Source organism: Eulemur rufifrons, chromosome 18, assembly GCF_041146395.1.
Source record: "Eulemur rufifrons isolate Redbay chromosome 18, OSU_ERuf_1, whole genome shotgun sequence".
NCBI classification, from domain to species: domain Eukaryota; kingdom Metazoa; phylum Chordata; class Mammalia; order Primates; family Lemuridae; genus Eulemur; species Eulemur rufifrons.
In genome coordinates, this window is record NC_091000.1 from 28,121,701 (window position 1) to 28,136,175 (window position 14,475).

At 44.4% G+C, this 14,475-nt stretch overlaps 2 protein-coding genes across 2 annotated transcripts in view; one reads left to right on the forward strand and one right to left on the reverse strand.

Annotated features, from left to right (window-relative positions):
- The window catches only part of MGST2 (microsomal glutathione S-transferase 2), a 28,958-nt gene extending 22,952 nt beyond the window's left edge, over positions 1–6,006 (forward strand). Inside the window, exons 4-5 of the mRNA XM_069493618.1 lie at positions 3,900–3,981; positions 4,460–6,006. Of these exons, the coding sequence (XP_069349719.1) occupies positions 3,900–3,981; positions 4,460–4,592 (215 nt within the window). The 3' untranslated portion in view covers positions 4,593–6,006. The remainder of the gene's footprint in view (positions 1–3,899; positions 3,982–4,459) is intronic.
- A 3,567-nt stretch (positions 6,007–9,573) lies between these two features.
- The window catches only part of MAML3 (mastermind like transcriptional coactivator 3), a 387,493-nt gene continuing 382,591 nt past the window's right edge, over positions 9,574–14,475 (reverse strand). The window contains exon 5 of the mRNA XM_069493616.1: positions 9,574–13,141. Within this exon, the coding sequence (XP_069349717.1) occupies positions 12,141–13,141 (1,001 nt within the window). The 3' untranslated portion in view covers positions 9,574–12,140. The remainder of the gene's footprint in view (positions 13,142–14,475) is intronic.

Here is a 14,475-nt window from a genome sequence, read left to right on the forward strand (position 1 = left end):
GCAAAGCATCAATGGATCCAACCCAGAAAAAGGCTTCTCGTTGTCCGGCTTTCTTGTTGTAAAAACAAAAGACTGGCAGCAGGTGTTTATCTTTTCCCTTCAAGACTTGGGGGGTTAGCAGCTTTATAGATAAGGGCAGTCCTGATCATAACCCTGACTGCATTTGCACAAAACAGCAAAGTTAACCTATCTCTTCCTGCCTTAAATCCTGGTGCTCACTTCTCTTCCTTCCTAATAAATGTCCTTTGTGGCATTTTTTTTTCCTGAATAGGTTACTTTCATTTGCATTAAAAACCTATGCAGGCAGATATCCATTCTCCTCAGTGATTTTCTTAATGGCATCTAGGAACTTGTCTGTTGCTTCTTGGTCAACAGAAGACCAAGTGTCAAAATAGCTGCTTCTCCTGTTATCTCCACATTTTCAAAGCCGACCCTCTTTTTAAAATTATCAAACCATCCTTGGCAGGCATTAAATTCTCCAGCTTTAGGTCTTTCACCTTTATTTTGCCTTAAGTTGTCATATAATTAACTTTGCTTTTTCTTGCATCATTAGAGTCTATGGGTATGCCTTTCTCATAGCAATCCTGCACCCACATAAAAGCTGCGTTTTCGATAGGAGATAAAAAGGTATTTCACAACAAAGAACAGGGTTTTTGGGCCTGCTGATATAGCTGCAGTGACAGCTTTATGCATTTCCTTTTCTTTTCTTACAATGGTACTTACACTAAATTCACTTATCTTGAAATGGCAGACAACCACAGCTGCTGACCTCAATTTATGATATATATCAAGCAATTCAACTTTTTCTTGTAATGTCATGACTTTTCTCTACTTCTTGGGAGCACTTCCGAAATCACTAGTGGCACTGTGTATGGGCCTGATGGTGTTAGTCAGGGTTTATGGTATTGCACTAATCCTGATGAAAAACAGGAGAGAACCATGAGAAATCACTTTTAGAGAGATATGCAATTTACTGGCGAGATGAACTGGTCATACAAAGATGACGATGTTTAAAGTAGATACTTGCAACACTTGAACTCACAGCAATAGCAACAGGAGATGGCAATGAAATTATTACAGTACTATAATATGAACTATAGTTAATTTTATGCAGTTAGGATTTAATACTACATATTTACATTTGTTTACATGTCTCTCAACTATGAATGGTGCCATGTCTGGTCTGTAAGTGTGTGCGTAAATTTTGATAAATTTTAACTTTTTATAAGATTTGTGTATATTTTATGGTAGCAAATGATGAAATACACAAGTATCTACATTTATTTTATGCATTCATGACATACCTTTTTCTTAATTTTTTTCAATGTTTCTAGGCCATGTGGTTCATTTGTGAGTGTTGTCAAATCGTTTCAAATCTCCAAAAAATTTTTCAGTATATTTACTGGAAAAAAAATCCATGTATAAGTGACCCATGCTGTTCAAACCTGTGTTGTTCAAGTGTCAACTGTAATTCTAATTTAACTGAAGGAACAGAACACAGAATTAACAATTCACCTTAATGATTATAGCTAATATTTATTGAACCCTTGTTATGTGCCAGGTACTGTTTAAAGTTTTATATATGTATTGTCTCATGTATTGATTTATGGGATTTAAAACCTTCATATGAGGTAGAGTTTAATTCCTACTTTACAGGTGAAGAAATTGGGGTAGAGAGAGGTTAAGTAATTTGTCTAACTCGACATTTACCAATGCAGGGAAAATTTCCCTTTCAAGTACAGAGCAGGGTCTATAAATATTTGTGCCAACAACCCATGTACCTTTTCTTAAGGGTCCTCTAGGATATAGCGCTGTTTGTGTGTAGCAACACTACAAATATCCACGTTCTGTTTGACTAGAGTATCCATGGTGAGCTGAGGGCTTTATCCAAACTCTGCCTATCCATTTAACAGGAGTCAGATCACCACCTGCTGCCTTCGTTGGGGAAATTCAGGCCCCTTTGCTTTCTGGTAACTTCCATTGCCTCATCTGAGTCTGCACTTGATTGCTAAGATTTAAATAAACCAAATCCTACCTGCTTTCAAAGGCAACCTCATCACTCTCTTTTCTGTCATTTTTTTTTTTTACTGTCAGCTGAGGGATTTCAGATAAAATATCCTTTAGAGAAAGACTTCTTAACTTTATTCCAACTCATACTTGTGTCCCTTAAGGGCATGAGCGAAAGCAGCTGTTCCTTGTCATGTAAGAGCACATTAACAACTAATCAGAAAAGTGCCTTTTGATAACGGGGCTCCGTCCCTGCCATTGACCCTTCCGGTGTCGCTGTGATGGGCTGAATGAGGCCGGCTGCCTGTCGGGGAAGGATTTCTTGGGTACCTTGTTAAAATTTTCTTTTCATTCTTTCTCATCCAAAGTGAGTTGCCTATTAACTGCCCCTGAACCATTCTCTTTGGCTTTATGGGATAGAGAGTCTACTATATAGAGAGTCTCGAACCTGAGAGAATACTCAGGATCCTTCTGCCCCCTCGGCCCCCAGCTCTTTGCTTGGCCCCCTCATTCCCTCCCTGCAGGCCCCAAGGCAGGCGGCAGCCCCTCTGCAGGCTTCCCCGACCCCTTCCAAAGGCAGCCTCTCCAGCTCCTCTCTCTCCATCCCTCTTCATTTCCTGCACTGCACTTTCAAGTTTGGACTTTTCTTCTCATCTTTTTTTGTTTGTTTTCTGTCTTTGTTGATAAACTCTATAAAGCCAGGGAGCTTGTGTCTTTTCCACCACTAACTCCAATCCATACGGTAATACCTGGTGTATAGTGGAAACTAAAAAACCAACAAAACCTGTGTGATCAAATAAAATCATAAATTTAATTTTATCCAGCATATCACAGTTCCACACATAGACTCCCAACGTTTAGAAGAAGAAGGCTCTGGCATTTTGTAGCTGCTGAGGAAGAGAAAGAGTCCCTTATATAGGGAAGATATTTTTCATGGTACGGGGTGGTGGAACATAATCGTACTGTATTTTACATTTCTCTCTTTTGAGATAAAATTTACATATAGTACAATGCATGAACCTTAAGTGTTTGCAGAGTTTTGACACAGGCACACCTGCGTGACTCGGTCCCTGTTGAGATGTAGAACATGAGCACCACCCAGAAAGCATCCTCCTGTTCCGGTCAGCCCCCATTCTCACTCCCAGATGTGAACACTTGTGGTTTTCCCATCATTTAGCTTTGCCCATTCTAGAATTTCATGTAGTTGGAATCATGTAGTAGGTACGCTGTGTAATGCTTCATTCACTCTCCAAAATCTTTTTAAGATTTCACCATGTTGTTGTAAATGTTTCTTTTCATCGCTGAGTAGCATTTCACTGAATAGAGTGTTACAGACTCTACCACAGCCTGGTTATCCATTCTCCGGTTGGGCTGTTTCCAGTTTGAGGCCATATGAATAAAGCTGCTATGAACATTTTTGTACCAATCTTTTTATGGACAGGTGCTTGCATTTCTCTTGGGTAAATACAGAAGAATGGAATTGCTGGGTCAAATGGTCTGTTCAGTTTTATAAGAAACTACCAGAACTTTTCCCACAGGGGCCATGCTATTTTGCATTCTCGCCAGTGACATTTGAGGATTCCAGTTGCTCTGCACCCTCAACGTTTTGTGTTGTTGGTCTTTTTAGATTTTATCCATTCTGGTGGATACGTAGTGATGCCATCTCATTGTGGTTTTAAATGGCAGTTTGCTGATGTTGAATCATGTTGAAATATTTTTCATGTGCTTATTGGGACATTTGTTTGCTCTTCTGTGTGGGTTCTCTCTATATTCTGGGTACAAGTATTTTGTTAGATAGATATACGTTCTCTGAATATTTTCTCAGTTTTCATACCACATCTTAAGAGACCTCTATTGTATTATGTGCCTTTTCTTTTTTTCCTTCCCTACAGTTTTTGCTACCTGTCTGGGTCTGGTGTACATATACGCCCGTCACCGGTACTTCTGGGCATATGCCGAAGCTGCTAATAAAAGGTAAGGAGAACCCAATAATTGTGTACTTATGCAAAAAGTAGCAGGCTGAAGTATGGGTGAGCTTTCTGCTCCTGAGAGGAACTAATAGCACTGAGAGTTGTGCTGGCAAAAATGATCCATGCTGCCTGAGGCCAAGAATTGCCAGGCCGCACACAAGTAGGTGTGAGATGGGAAAACGCAGGTATAAAAGTGCACACTGAGTGTGGGCTCTCTAAATCCTTGCAAAACTTCTGCATTGTCTCCAGAAGGTTACCAAGGAAATATCCTGCCCAGCCTTGCTAATCCTATCAGTGTTCAAGGAAGCCCATACACTTCCATGGCTAGGCAACCCCTTGAATCTATATGACGAACCAAAATTTTCAAATGGCAAAAACACGGAAGTTCTGGGTACCATGAGCAATGAGCAGCCTGTGTCAGGACTCCCAGCTTCTTCATCACAGCCCAGTTTGTCACTTCTCTCCCTTGTGTCCACTCGTAGGATCACTGGTTTCCGGTTAAGTCTGGGGATTTTGGCCTTGTTGACTGTCCTGGGAGCCCTGGGAATTGCAAACAGCTTTCTGGATGAATATCTAGACCTCAACATTGCCAAGAAACTGAGGCGGAACTTCTAACTTTTTCTCTTCCCTTTACGTTAATGCTTGCAGAAGCTGTTTACACCCGGAAGGTAATGTGGTGTCTATTAGTTAAATAAATAAATAAATAAATAAAAGTCTTTATTCTGTTTTTCTTGAAATGGCTTTGTAGAAAAACACCCTTTAGAGAATATGTTTCCTATTGAAGAACTGAAATTTGGTTGGGGCAGGTATATCCGTGTTGAACCCTGGTTTTAGAAGTACATGCTGCTGAAATCATGAGCAGCCTGATGTGTGTGCTGGGCCTCCTGTGGGCCACCAACATGGCCTGCCTCTGAGACTGCTTCTGTCTCCATGGAAAGCTCCAGGCAGATGCTGACAAGCCGGCCAAGGCCCCTTCGTTGCCTGCAGGAAAGCAACAGATGGCTGCCTGTGGGGGAGGTCAGGTAAACACTCAGAGTAGCCAGAGAAGGGAGTCATCAACTAATAGCACAACATGAATCTGGCTGTGAAAATGTACTTTACAAGAAAAAAAAAGGAAAAGGAAAAAAAAAATGTATCATTTCAAGGAACCACCCAGGGACCAGTGCTAAGGGAATATTCTCCCCTGGGCAGAGGGAGGAGGGTCCTGCTCGTGCTGTGGGATCTGGGCTGGGTTCCACTGCACACCCTGCACCACCCAGAGTGCGGGGGGTGACGCAGCACGTGCAGCACAGCCAGGCGGCTGCTGTGGCTTCCACGTGCAGTCACTGTCTGGCACGAGGAGGACTCTTCTTCGTCTCCTTCGTCTGTAAAATGGGCATGATTCTACCTCTCGGCCTTCAAAGACCTTAGGAAAATGGGATTAATGATGAGCATACACAACACATTGTAACATCAGGAAAAGAGCCCTCTGTCAATGTTTCCAAAGAAAATGGGGCGGCCTTGAATCTGGTGTGGGCATTGTCAAAAGCTGTTTAATGGGACTTTTCTTTTTTGTAGTTACAAAGGCTGTGAGTAATAGAAAAATAAATAAAGACATTAAAACGCTAGTGTTTCCAGAATACTAGGGGAGAAGACATGACCTCCTGCATCCCAAATAGCAGAACAGTATTAAATGCCCCAAAGTACACTGGCCTGGGAACAGGGACATCTGGATGGCAGCTCACGTTCTCCCACTTGTTGGCTGTTTGACTTTGGACAAGGCACCCCATCAATAAGAAGTCTGGGAGCAAAGACATGAAGACTCCAGGTGAGATGATCTATCCTGTCTTATCACTTGCTGGCCCTGGTACCCCAACACTTCGAAGCTCTCTGCCTCAGTTTATTCATAGGTAAAATGGGGCTAATACCCACTCTGAAATGCTATGATTATATGGTCTTTTTACTTAGTATTGTGACCAGTTATGATGGTGACTTGTATGATGGCATTTTAATTGTTTTATACATTAAAGATAATAAAGGGAGAGTGCAAATTTTTGACCCTAAAGCATAATTATTGCATAATCATGTCATCTGGAAGTGGGGAAAATCTTTCCAAATCTTACACTTGGAAGATTTTTAAACATTTCCATTTTGTGCTTAAATTGATTCTGCAGTGTGAAAACCACACACATAGCCCACCCGGTTTGGTTAAACAACATGTGGAAAGAGCAGTGGGTGTATCAGGCTGTGAAAGCTTTGTAACTTTAAACATTGGAACCCTAGATTTTATTTCCTTTGTTCTAATTCCATTGTCACCAGGCAACCTTTTGATTATTTGAATTCTTATTATATTTGGCTACAGGGAGCAAACGTTGGACAGAGAGGTGTGAGTTTCTGATCAGTTTGACAGTTATCTATAAATTTTTTGTATATTAGTAAATCGACCAGTTTCACTTTTAGAAGTTAGATTCATTGCCTCAGAAAGTCGATGTCACGAAAAAAGGGATGGAGAAGAATTTTTCTACATTGGGAATCTTAAGAGGCATAGAAACCAAACGGCAATGTGAGATCCTTCATCTAATCGTGGTTAGAAAAAACATCTTTGGAAGACATCTGTGAGATAATTGGGATGCTTTGACTATAGAACAGGAATTAGATGATATTAGGGAATTAATGGTAATTGTGTTAGGTGCGGTAATGATATTGTGGCTAAGGAAGAGAATGCCCTGATTTGGAGCTGCGTGCCGAGGCTTGGAGAGGTGAAGTGGTAGGATGTATAACTTACTTTGAAATGGTTCTGCAAAAAATATATTGAAACATTTGTGGCAAAGTGTTAACAATGATTAAATCTGGTTGATAAATGAATAGGTAGTCACTGCACTATTCTTTCTACTTTCCCGGCCATTTGAAAATGTTCATTCATAATAAAAAGTTTAAAAATTTGAGGAAGAGAAGTTAAAACCTAAAGTCAGGTTCTTGGTAGCTCTGAAGATTTTTTTGTGTTGAGCACTGTAGGTTTGATTTGGGATCCTGGGGTACTGATGGATCTGCAGCCATTAATGCTGGCCCGGCAGCTGTCCTGCACGTGGGCAGGGACACGGCCCGCAGGTGTGCAAATTGCAGTGATGACTGCCACGTGTTGCATGAAATGAGGCAGGTCTCTATGGCAGCTTGTTCGCAGGACATTAGTGTGGGACTCTAATGTCCTTAAACTTACACCAAGAAGAAAAGAGAATCAAGGAGAGAACTGAAGAGAAAAGAAGAGGGGAAAAAAATCAAAAAGAAAATAAAACAATAAAGGACTAGTTACCCAAAGCGGTAGCTCTGCTCCCTTCCCAGGTATTTTTCCTCTCCTACTTTTACGGGTTGGAGGTAGGCGGGGTGTGGCCCAGGAAGCCATTAATAAAGAAAAATATCAGGTCATTTGTTTTTCACCCTTTCTTTCCAGACTCAGTCTTCTTTGAAAACAATGGTCAGAGGCAGAAAATGCTTTTGAATGTTCCTTAATCTATCAGCAATGAAATACTGCTTTCTCACTGGGGCGGATGGCTACTGACTTCCTAGACAGATGTGTATTCTCTTCTCCTGCCCCCGTCACACACTTACTGCACCAGGATTTTTTAAAGGTAAGATTACACATAAGAACTCGTTTTAAAGGAAAAAAGTATTTCATTCATTGAGTACCGAACAAATTTTATTTTATTTTATTTTATTTATTTTTTTTTTTTTTGAGACAGAGTCTCACTCTGTTGCCCGGGCTAGAGTGAGTGCCGTGGCGTCAGCCTAGCTCACAGCAACCTCAAACTCCTGGGCTCAAGCGATCCTCCTGTCTCAGCCTCCCGAGTAGCTGGGACTACAGGCATGCACCACCATGCCCGGCTAATTTTTTCTATATGTATTTTTAGCTGTCCATATAATTTCTTTCTATTTTTAGTAGAGATGGGGTCTCGCTCTTGCTCAGGCTGGTCTCGAACTCCTGAGCTCAAACGATCCGCCCACCTCGGCCTCCCAGAGAGCTAGGATTACAGGCGTGAGCCACCGCGCCCGGCCCGAACAAATTTTAGTATAAAAAATGTGGCTTGAATTAATCGGGACTTGGAGGAGTAATCAACCCTTCCCAGTGCTTCCTGTTTTCACTTCTATTATCAGCCTCCCCCTGCGCCCTCCCTCCACCCATGAACCATTTCATTTTCTATCTCGCGTCATCTGGGACAGTGCTGAGTCCATATATAGGGACAAAGCCCAGTGCCACGTTGTTTCCGCCATGGTGTTACCTGCCACCCAGTCTGGAACCACAGGGGTAGGGCTGGCCTCTTCTTCCACAGTTAAATTCATTCTTTTGGTTTTCAGATACTAAAACTCACCTTTGTTTTGGGCCTACTTTTGATGATGACTTTATTCTGTGGCCTATTTTTCTGCTTAACCCAGTTTTGAAACATGTTGTGTGACTAAGATTTTAAAGTTGGATGGAGAGTCTTAGGTCAGGTCTCCTAGAAGTGGCGAGGTGAATTCACATGTATGTGACTTATTAACAAAGGGCTCTCGAGAGGAGAAGGGAAGGGGGAGTGGGGGAAACAGGACAGAGACAGGGAAGAAGCCAAGCCAGGGCGCAACTTTCAGCCAAGTCCCAGCCTCCGCCTGGTCCTGCCGGGGAGCTCTGGAGCAAAAGTACATCTCAGAGTTTGTCAAGTTAACTGGGCCTTTCCACTCCTGCACCAGGGAACTATTGGCTACAGTCGATCTGGAGGGGTATAAACTTCTAAGCACTTTCAACTCTGTGGTGGGCGCAGGCATGGCCAGGCTTTGAGAGCTGGAGTGGGGCCTGGTAGCGGTGAGGGAGGCGCTCCTGGGGGAGAGGGGTTTACTGACTGTCTGCTACAGTGGGGCAAGGCCCCTTTATTGCTTTATCCTAATGCATTCCTTTATTTTTATTTTTATGTTTTTTTAGAGACAGCCTCACTCTGTTGCCCGAGCTAGAGTGCCATGGCGTCAGCCTAGCTCACAGCAACCTCAAACTCCTGGGCTCAAGCAATCCTCCTGCCTCAGCCTCCCGAGTAGCTGGGACTACAGGTGTGTGCCACCGCAACCCTGGCTACTTTTTTCTATTTTTAGTAGAGACAGGGGTCTCACTCTTGCTCAAGCTGGTCTTGAAATCCTGACCTCAAGCAATCCCCCCTACTTGGCCTCCCAGAGTCCTAGGATTATAGGCGTGAGTCACTGCACCCAGCCCTAATATATTCCTTGATTTTTCTTTATCTTGCATAAAAACTTCACTATCATTTTTTGAAGTCTTCCGAATTGTGAGCCAATGAAAACTGAATTGTTATGGTACGGAATGTACAAAGGGACTACAGCATGTTCCTTGTGAAGTTGACTTTCCTCCCTTCTCTTTGCCATAGTCTTTAGAGTGCTGCAGCAAATTTAGCAAGTTTCAGTTGCGTGGTTGAATTCAAAAGACCAGGAATGATTGATCTCTACTGGTAAATAAATGTCTAAATAATGATACTAAAATTTTGAGAAAAGAACTGCAGTTAATCAGTTAAAACTGAGGAATAATATATCTGCTTAATTAAGGTTGGGGATCCAGTGAGGATCCTAAAATAAACTATACTTTGGATTGATTCAGATAATGATCTTTTATTTTTTTTTCTTTAAAAGTGGTATGTCAACATCACTTCATTTCTACATTTCAGAGTTCTGTACATTTCTTCAAAGGAAATAAACAATGCTCAATGTACAAGGTAAAAACAGAAAACTAGAAAAATCTGAATAAAATGGAGCAAGTTGCCATAGGTCGTACGGTACAAATTAGTAATTAGATGTCATCTGAAGTGCAATACCACTGCTGTGATGAGTTAAGGAATGAAATAAAAATACTCTATTTTAAACAAACAGTATATATATATTTATATGTATATTTTTTACAGATAGTAGACCCAGTGATATCTGCAGTATTGTAAAAACTTATGTACAAATAACCTTTTTTTTTTTTTTAGACATTACATATACATCAGCACCGTAGTAAAAACAAAACAGAAACAAAACAACTTTATTAAAATCTACCTCTCTATTAGTTGGTCCCAGTACTGAGCATTTGGAGGAAGCTTTTAAAAGATAATGGAGCCCCCGCCTCTCTCTCCGTCAGCCCCTTCCAGTTTCTCACCATTGCTTATGCATTTATTTCCTGTACCTTTCAGGGAAAAGGTATTGTGTATTCTGTGTCGTCTTGTCTGTTTCCTTTTTTTTTGTTGTTTTTGGTTTCCATCTGTTTCCATTCAGAGTTTCCCTGGTGGCATCCCTCCCTAGTTCAGGGAGTTTCGGGGCACCCTGCTGCCACCTGTTTGGAGAGGGCACATAGCCCCTGCCTGGGAGCTCACCCTCCTGGCACCCCTGGCCTCCCATCCTGCCCCTTGCTGAGCAGATCTAGAACCCTGGGTATGTGGAGAGCAAGTCAAGGGCCTTGTTTGCCCACCTGCTTCCTCCCCAAGCCCCCCGGCCCCAGACTTCCACTGGAACTGGCATTCTCAGGACTCCCCAGGGGCACCCGTCCAGCCCTCACATGCTCCAGTGCTACTGCGTGAGCACAGAAGGGAGCCACTATTTAGGACCCGGAGGGAGGAGGGGACAGGAGAAAAGTACAGGCCACTCTTACTTAGGACAACACTTAGGCCTATGGCTTCCAAGAGGGGGCGGTGGGAGGGGAGGCAAGGACCACAGAGACTAGCCTGGCTACAGTGGACACTGTCGATTCCTTCCGACAGATTTCACTTAGGGCTGATGGGAGTGAATTACAAAGAGAACAACTGTACAGAGCTTTTGAAGTGGATCACTTTGCCCATAGGAAAGGAACCATATCTCCCCACCTTTGATCATCCAAATTTGTAAGGTGGAGCAACTGATGTTTTAGCTCTTCCATGTGGGTTTTAGGTTTGTCTTTCCGATGAGTAGGGATGATGGGCAAGGCTGATTTTTAGAGCATCGCCCCTGGGATTTTCCCGGAGGGAGCTGGAACGAACAACCGCCAGACCACTCCTGCCTGGGGACACCAGAAGCATCAGATGTGGCTCCCATGAACCTGATGCCCACACATCAGAGCCACGCTCTCAGTTCCAGGCGGAGATACTCATTCAACTCCACACATGGAGGGAAAGAAAATGCCAGTGTCGCCTTTGCATTTCAGGCATTGCCTAAGTTCTTCTTGCATTTATTTGGACTCTGCCTGGGCTCCTGAAAGACAAAAGTGTCCCTTCTCCTTGGATTGTCTGTGAGGAGAAGCAAGGGCAGGCTGCGGTGGAGGACAAGGGCAGTCGGGCTGGCAGACACTCGGAAGCCGGCTGGGGTCTCTCCACCCTGCGGCCCCCGAAGCAGATGTGAGCTACCTGCAAGCATTGGTATTGCACCAGGCCCCCAGGAGACTGCAGCCCAACCTGGAGTGATGCCACCATGGTCCCCCACAGAAGGCAGCACCCTAGACTGCCGGACTGCCCCTTCTCCAGACTCAGTTGGCTATTCTTGTCAGGTACCAGCAGCAACACCTCCGCAGTTCCCAGGGGTCACCACGTGGCAGGAGACAGATGGCCCAGCAGGACCCTTGTCATCTCCTTGTGAACATCTCGCTGGTTTTTGTGCCTACCCTCCAAACACAGTAGCATGTCTTGAAGCCTTCCGCCTCTTCCCACCCAGGGTTCGGTGCACTCTGACCTGTGCACTTGGCCTGTGCCACCACCCAGCAGCCTCTGTGGGGCTCTCCCTGGCTGAGGCTCTGCCTCTTTTGTGTCTCCAAAGCTGCAGTCCCCGGACTTGGGGCAGGAGGGGCTCCTGGACACCTCGCTTGGGCAACAGTCCCTCTTGGCTGGAGCAGCGCTGACGGGTCCAGGCCATCACAGGGAGTGCCGAGCAGGGGCTCTGGCTGGCTGCATCTTCCCCGCTGGCCCCTCCTGTGGCTTCCTCTCGCAGCAGGGATCTGCATGGTGTCTCGTCTCGGTTGCTGTGTGAAAATCAGGTGAAATGAGGCCCAGCGGGACTGTGGATTGGCACCTGGATCTTCCACCGTCAGCCAGCTGCAGTTTTGCTCAGTTTACGTGGGTCAAAAAAACAAAAAACAAGGATGAGCCAACATCCTGTTTCTTTTTCACTTCTTAAGCTTTAACCACTAGACTTGTGGCTCCTGGGGGCCCCTCTTGACTAGGGGTTACCAAACAATTCATCCAGCTCCTGCATCCACTCATCCCCTGGCCCGCCTTTGATGATGGAGTCCACAAGGTCTGCACTGTCCGGGAGGCCAGGGAAGGAAGCCCCGGCTCCCTCGCCACTGTAATTGTATGACATGTCCTGAGGAGGGTTCCGCTCATAGGCTTGGCTCTGGCTGCCGGGAGCAAAGCTGCCACTGGGCATCTGTGGCTGTGCCGGGGGCTGGCTGAATGCTGGCATGCCAGGGACACCCTGGCTCAGGCCAGACAGGACCATCGGCCTTGCCTGGCTGGTGCCTTGCTGCCCCGGGAGTGCTGGCATCATCTGCCGGCCCATGGCAGCTGGGTTGAGTGTTCTCACCGCGCCTGTGTTAGCGTCCACGACTGACTGGCTCAGTCCCTGTGGGAAGTGTTGCTTGGTCAGTCTCGGCTGGCCAGCTTGAAGTGGGTAGCTGGTGCCATTGTTGAATGGTCCTAATTCTCCACTAGTCCTCCCAGGCATCCCCTGCAAGCTCCTCTGTTGCCAGCTTTGTGCTCCTTGCTGGACTGTTCCCATAATGCTCTGAAGCCTCGGAGGGGCCTGGGGCCTAGGCAAGGCCTGGCCGACTGGCCCCTTCATCTGCTGGTGCTGCTGGGTGATGGCTGAGTTCACCAGCATGCTCTGACTGAAACCACTCACCATGCCAACCCCTTGCCCAGAGGCAGGCTGCCTCGGTCCCTGGGCTTGGTTGTGTGTGATGCTCATGCCACTTTGGTTTGGGTGCTGCAACATTTGGGTCATTCCTGTGCTCATACTGTACATTCCAGGCTGGCTGGTAGGCGTGGTGCTATAAGGGGCCAGTCCTATCTCCGACTGGGCTGCTGCCGTGGCCATTGTCCCCGGGTTCTGGGAGGCTCCCATTCCCATCATGCCTGTGTTCTGTGCCATCAACCGTGACGTTCGCATGCTCTGGAGGGCTGCTTGGCTTCTCACAGCTGCTATGTCCTGGGGAGAGCCTACAGGGGAAAAAAAGGGGACACACCACTCACTCTTCTCCATAGGCCATATACTGTAACATACTGTAACAAGTTGTTGGAATTTTCTCTGGGAATGACAAAATTCTTCTTTGTGAAAGGATCTACTCTGATAATAATCATTTTTATTAAATATTTATTATTTTTCTGATTGTAACATACAAATTTTTTCTGATTGTGAAAAATTTGGAAAGTATTAAAAAGCACAAAGACAAAAATTAAAGTTACCCGAATTCTCACCATCCAGAGATGACCATTGCTAACTATTCTTTTATTTATATATAAATAGACAGATACACAAAACTTGGGATCATCCTGTACATGTGTTTTTATAGCTGACTTTCCACTTAACACACCCTGATGTTATTTTTGTTTATACTTCAGAAGCAAATTATTTCTCCCTCTTATGGATATGATACCGTCCTCAACCAATGAGATACCATTTTCTTTGGAGGTGAGAGGAAATTCACCTCTTGGGCTAAATTAAGAAGAAATGGCTGGTCACTTTGCATATTCTATTTGTTGAAGTGGAACATGGCTCGGTAGAGAATACTATCAATAAAGCCCATTAGACTAATTTCCCTTAAGACTTGAGTAGGATTTGAGAGGTTAAAGGCCATCGCTTCTGCTAAGCAGCTATTTTGACAGATGGGACATATTTTGGATCCACTCTGTAGCTCCACATGCTCCAGATTCTCTGAATCATAACATGTCAGTGCAAACTGGCCAGCTTCCTGAGCTAGAAAAAGAAATCGTCCTGTTACTTGCTACTTGGCAATGAACTTTATGCATTTCTGCAGCAAAGTCCATTCCTTCAAATCGGCAATGATGACTTCTCTCGGCAGATTGCGAACACGGTTTTAATAACACTGTTTAAAAGTTGGCCAGAGTATCAATGCCAAGTCATTCAGCCTTAATTAGGCATTTGAGTGAGCCCTTCCTTATGTGTTCCCGGGAAATTTCCCACACAAGTCAATGCTGTAAATGGCTAGGAGGTGCACAAAAAATGGATTTTTCTATGTCCCTGCTCGTGAGTAAGTCTATGAAAAAAAGAAAAATAGGTTTTTTTTTTTTTTTTCCTGGACATTTAAAGAAGATGCAGCATGGGGGCCAATTGCTATTATAAGCAAATTCGATCCCACCTGGAACTGTGATGAGAAACCAGATAAGAACAGTCTAACCTTGTTAAACCTGGCACCTTGGCAAATAACTGAAGCATGTTTTTGTCTTCCTGATGCGGCTATTGATTTCTGGGCAGCAAATATGTCTCCATATTTTCTGCCTTTCTTTAAGAAAGAAAACTATGGGAATTTTGA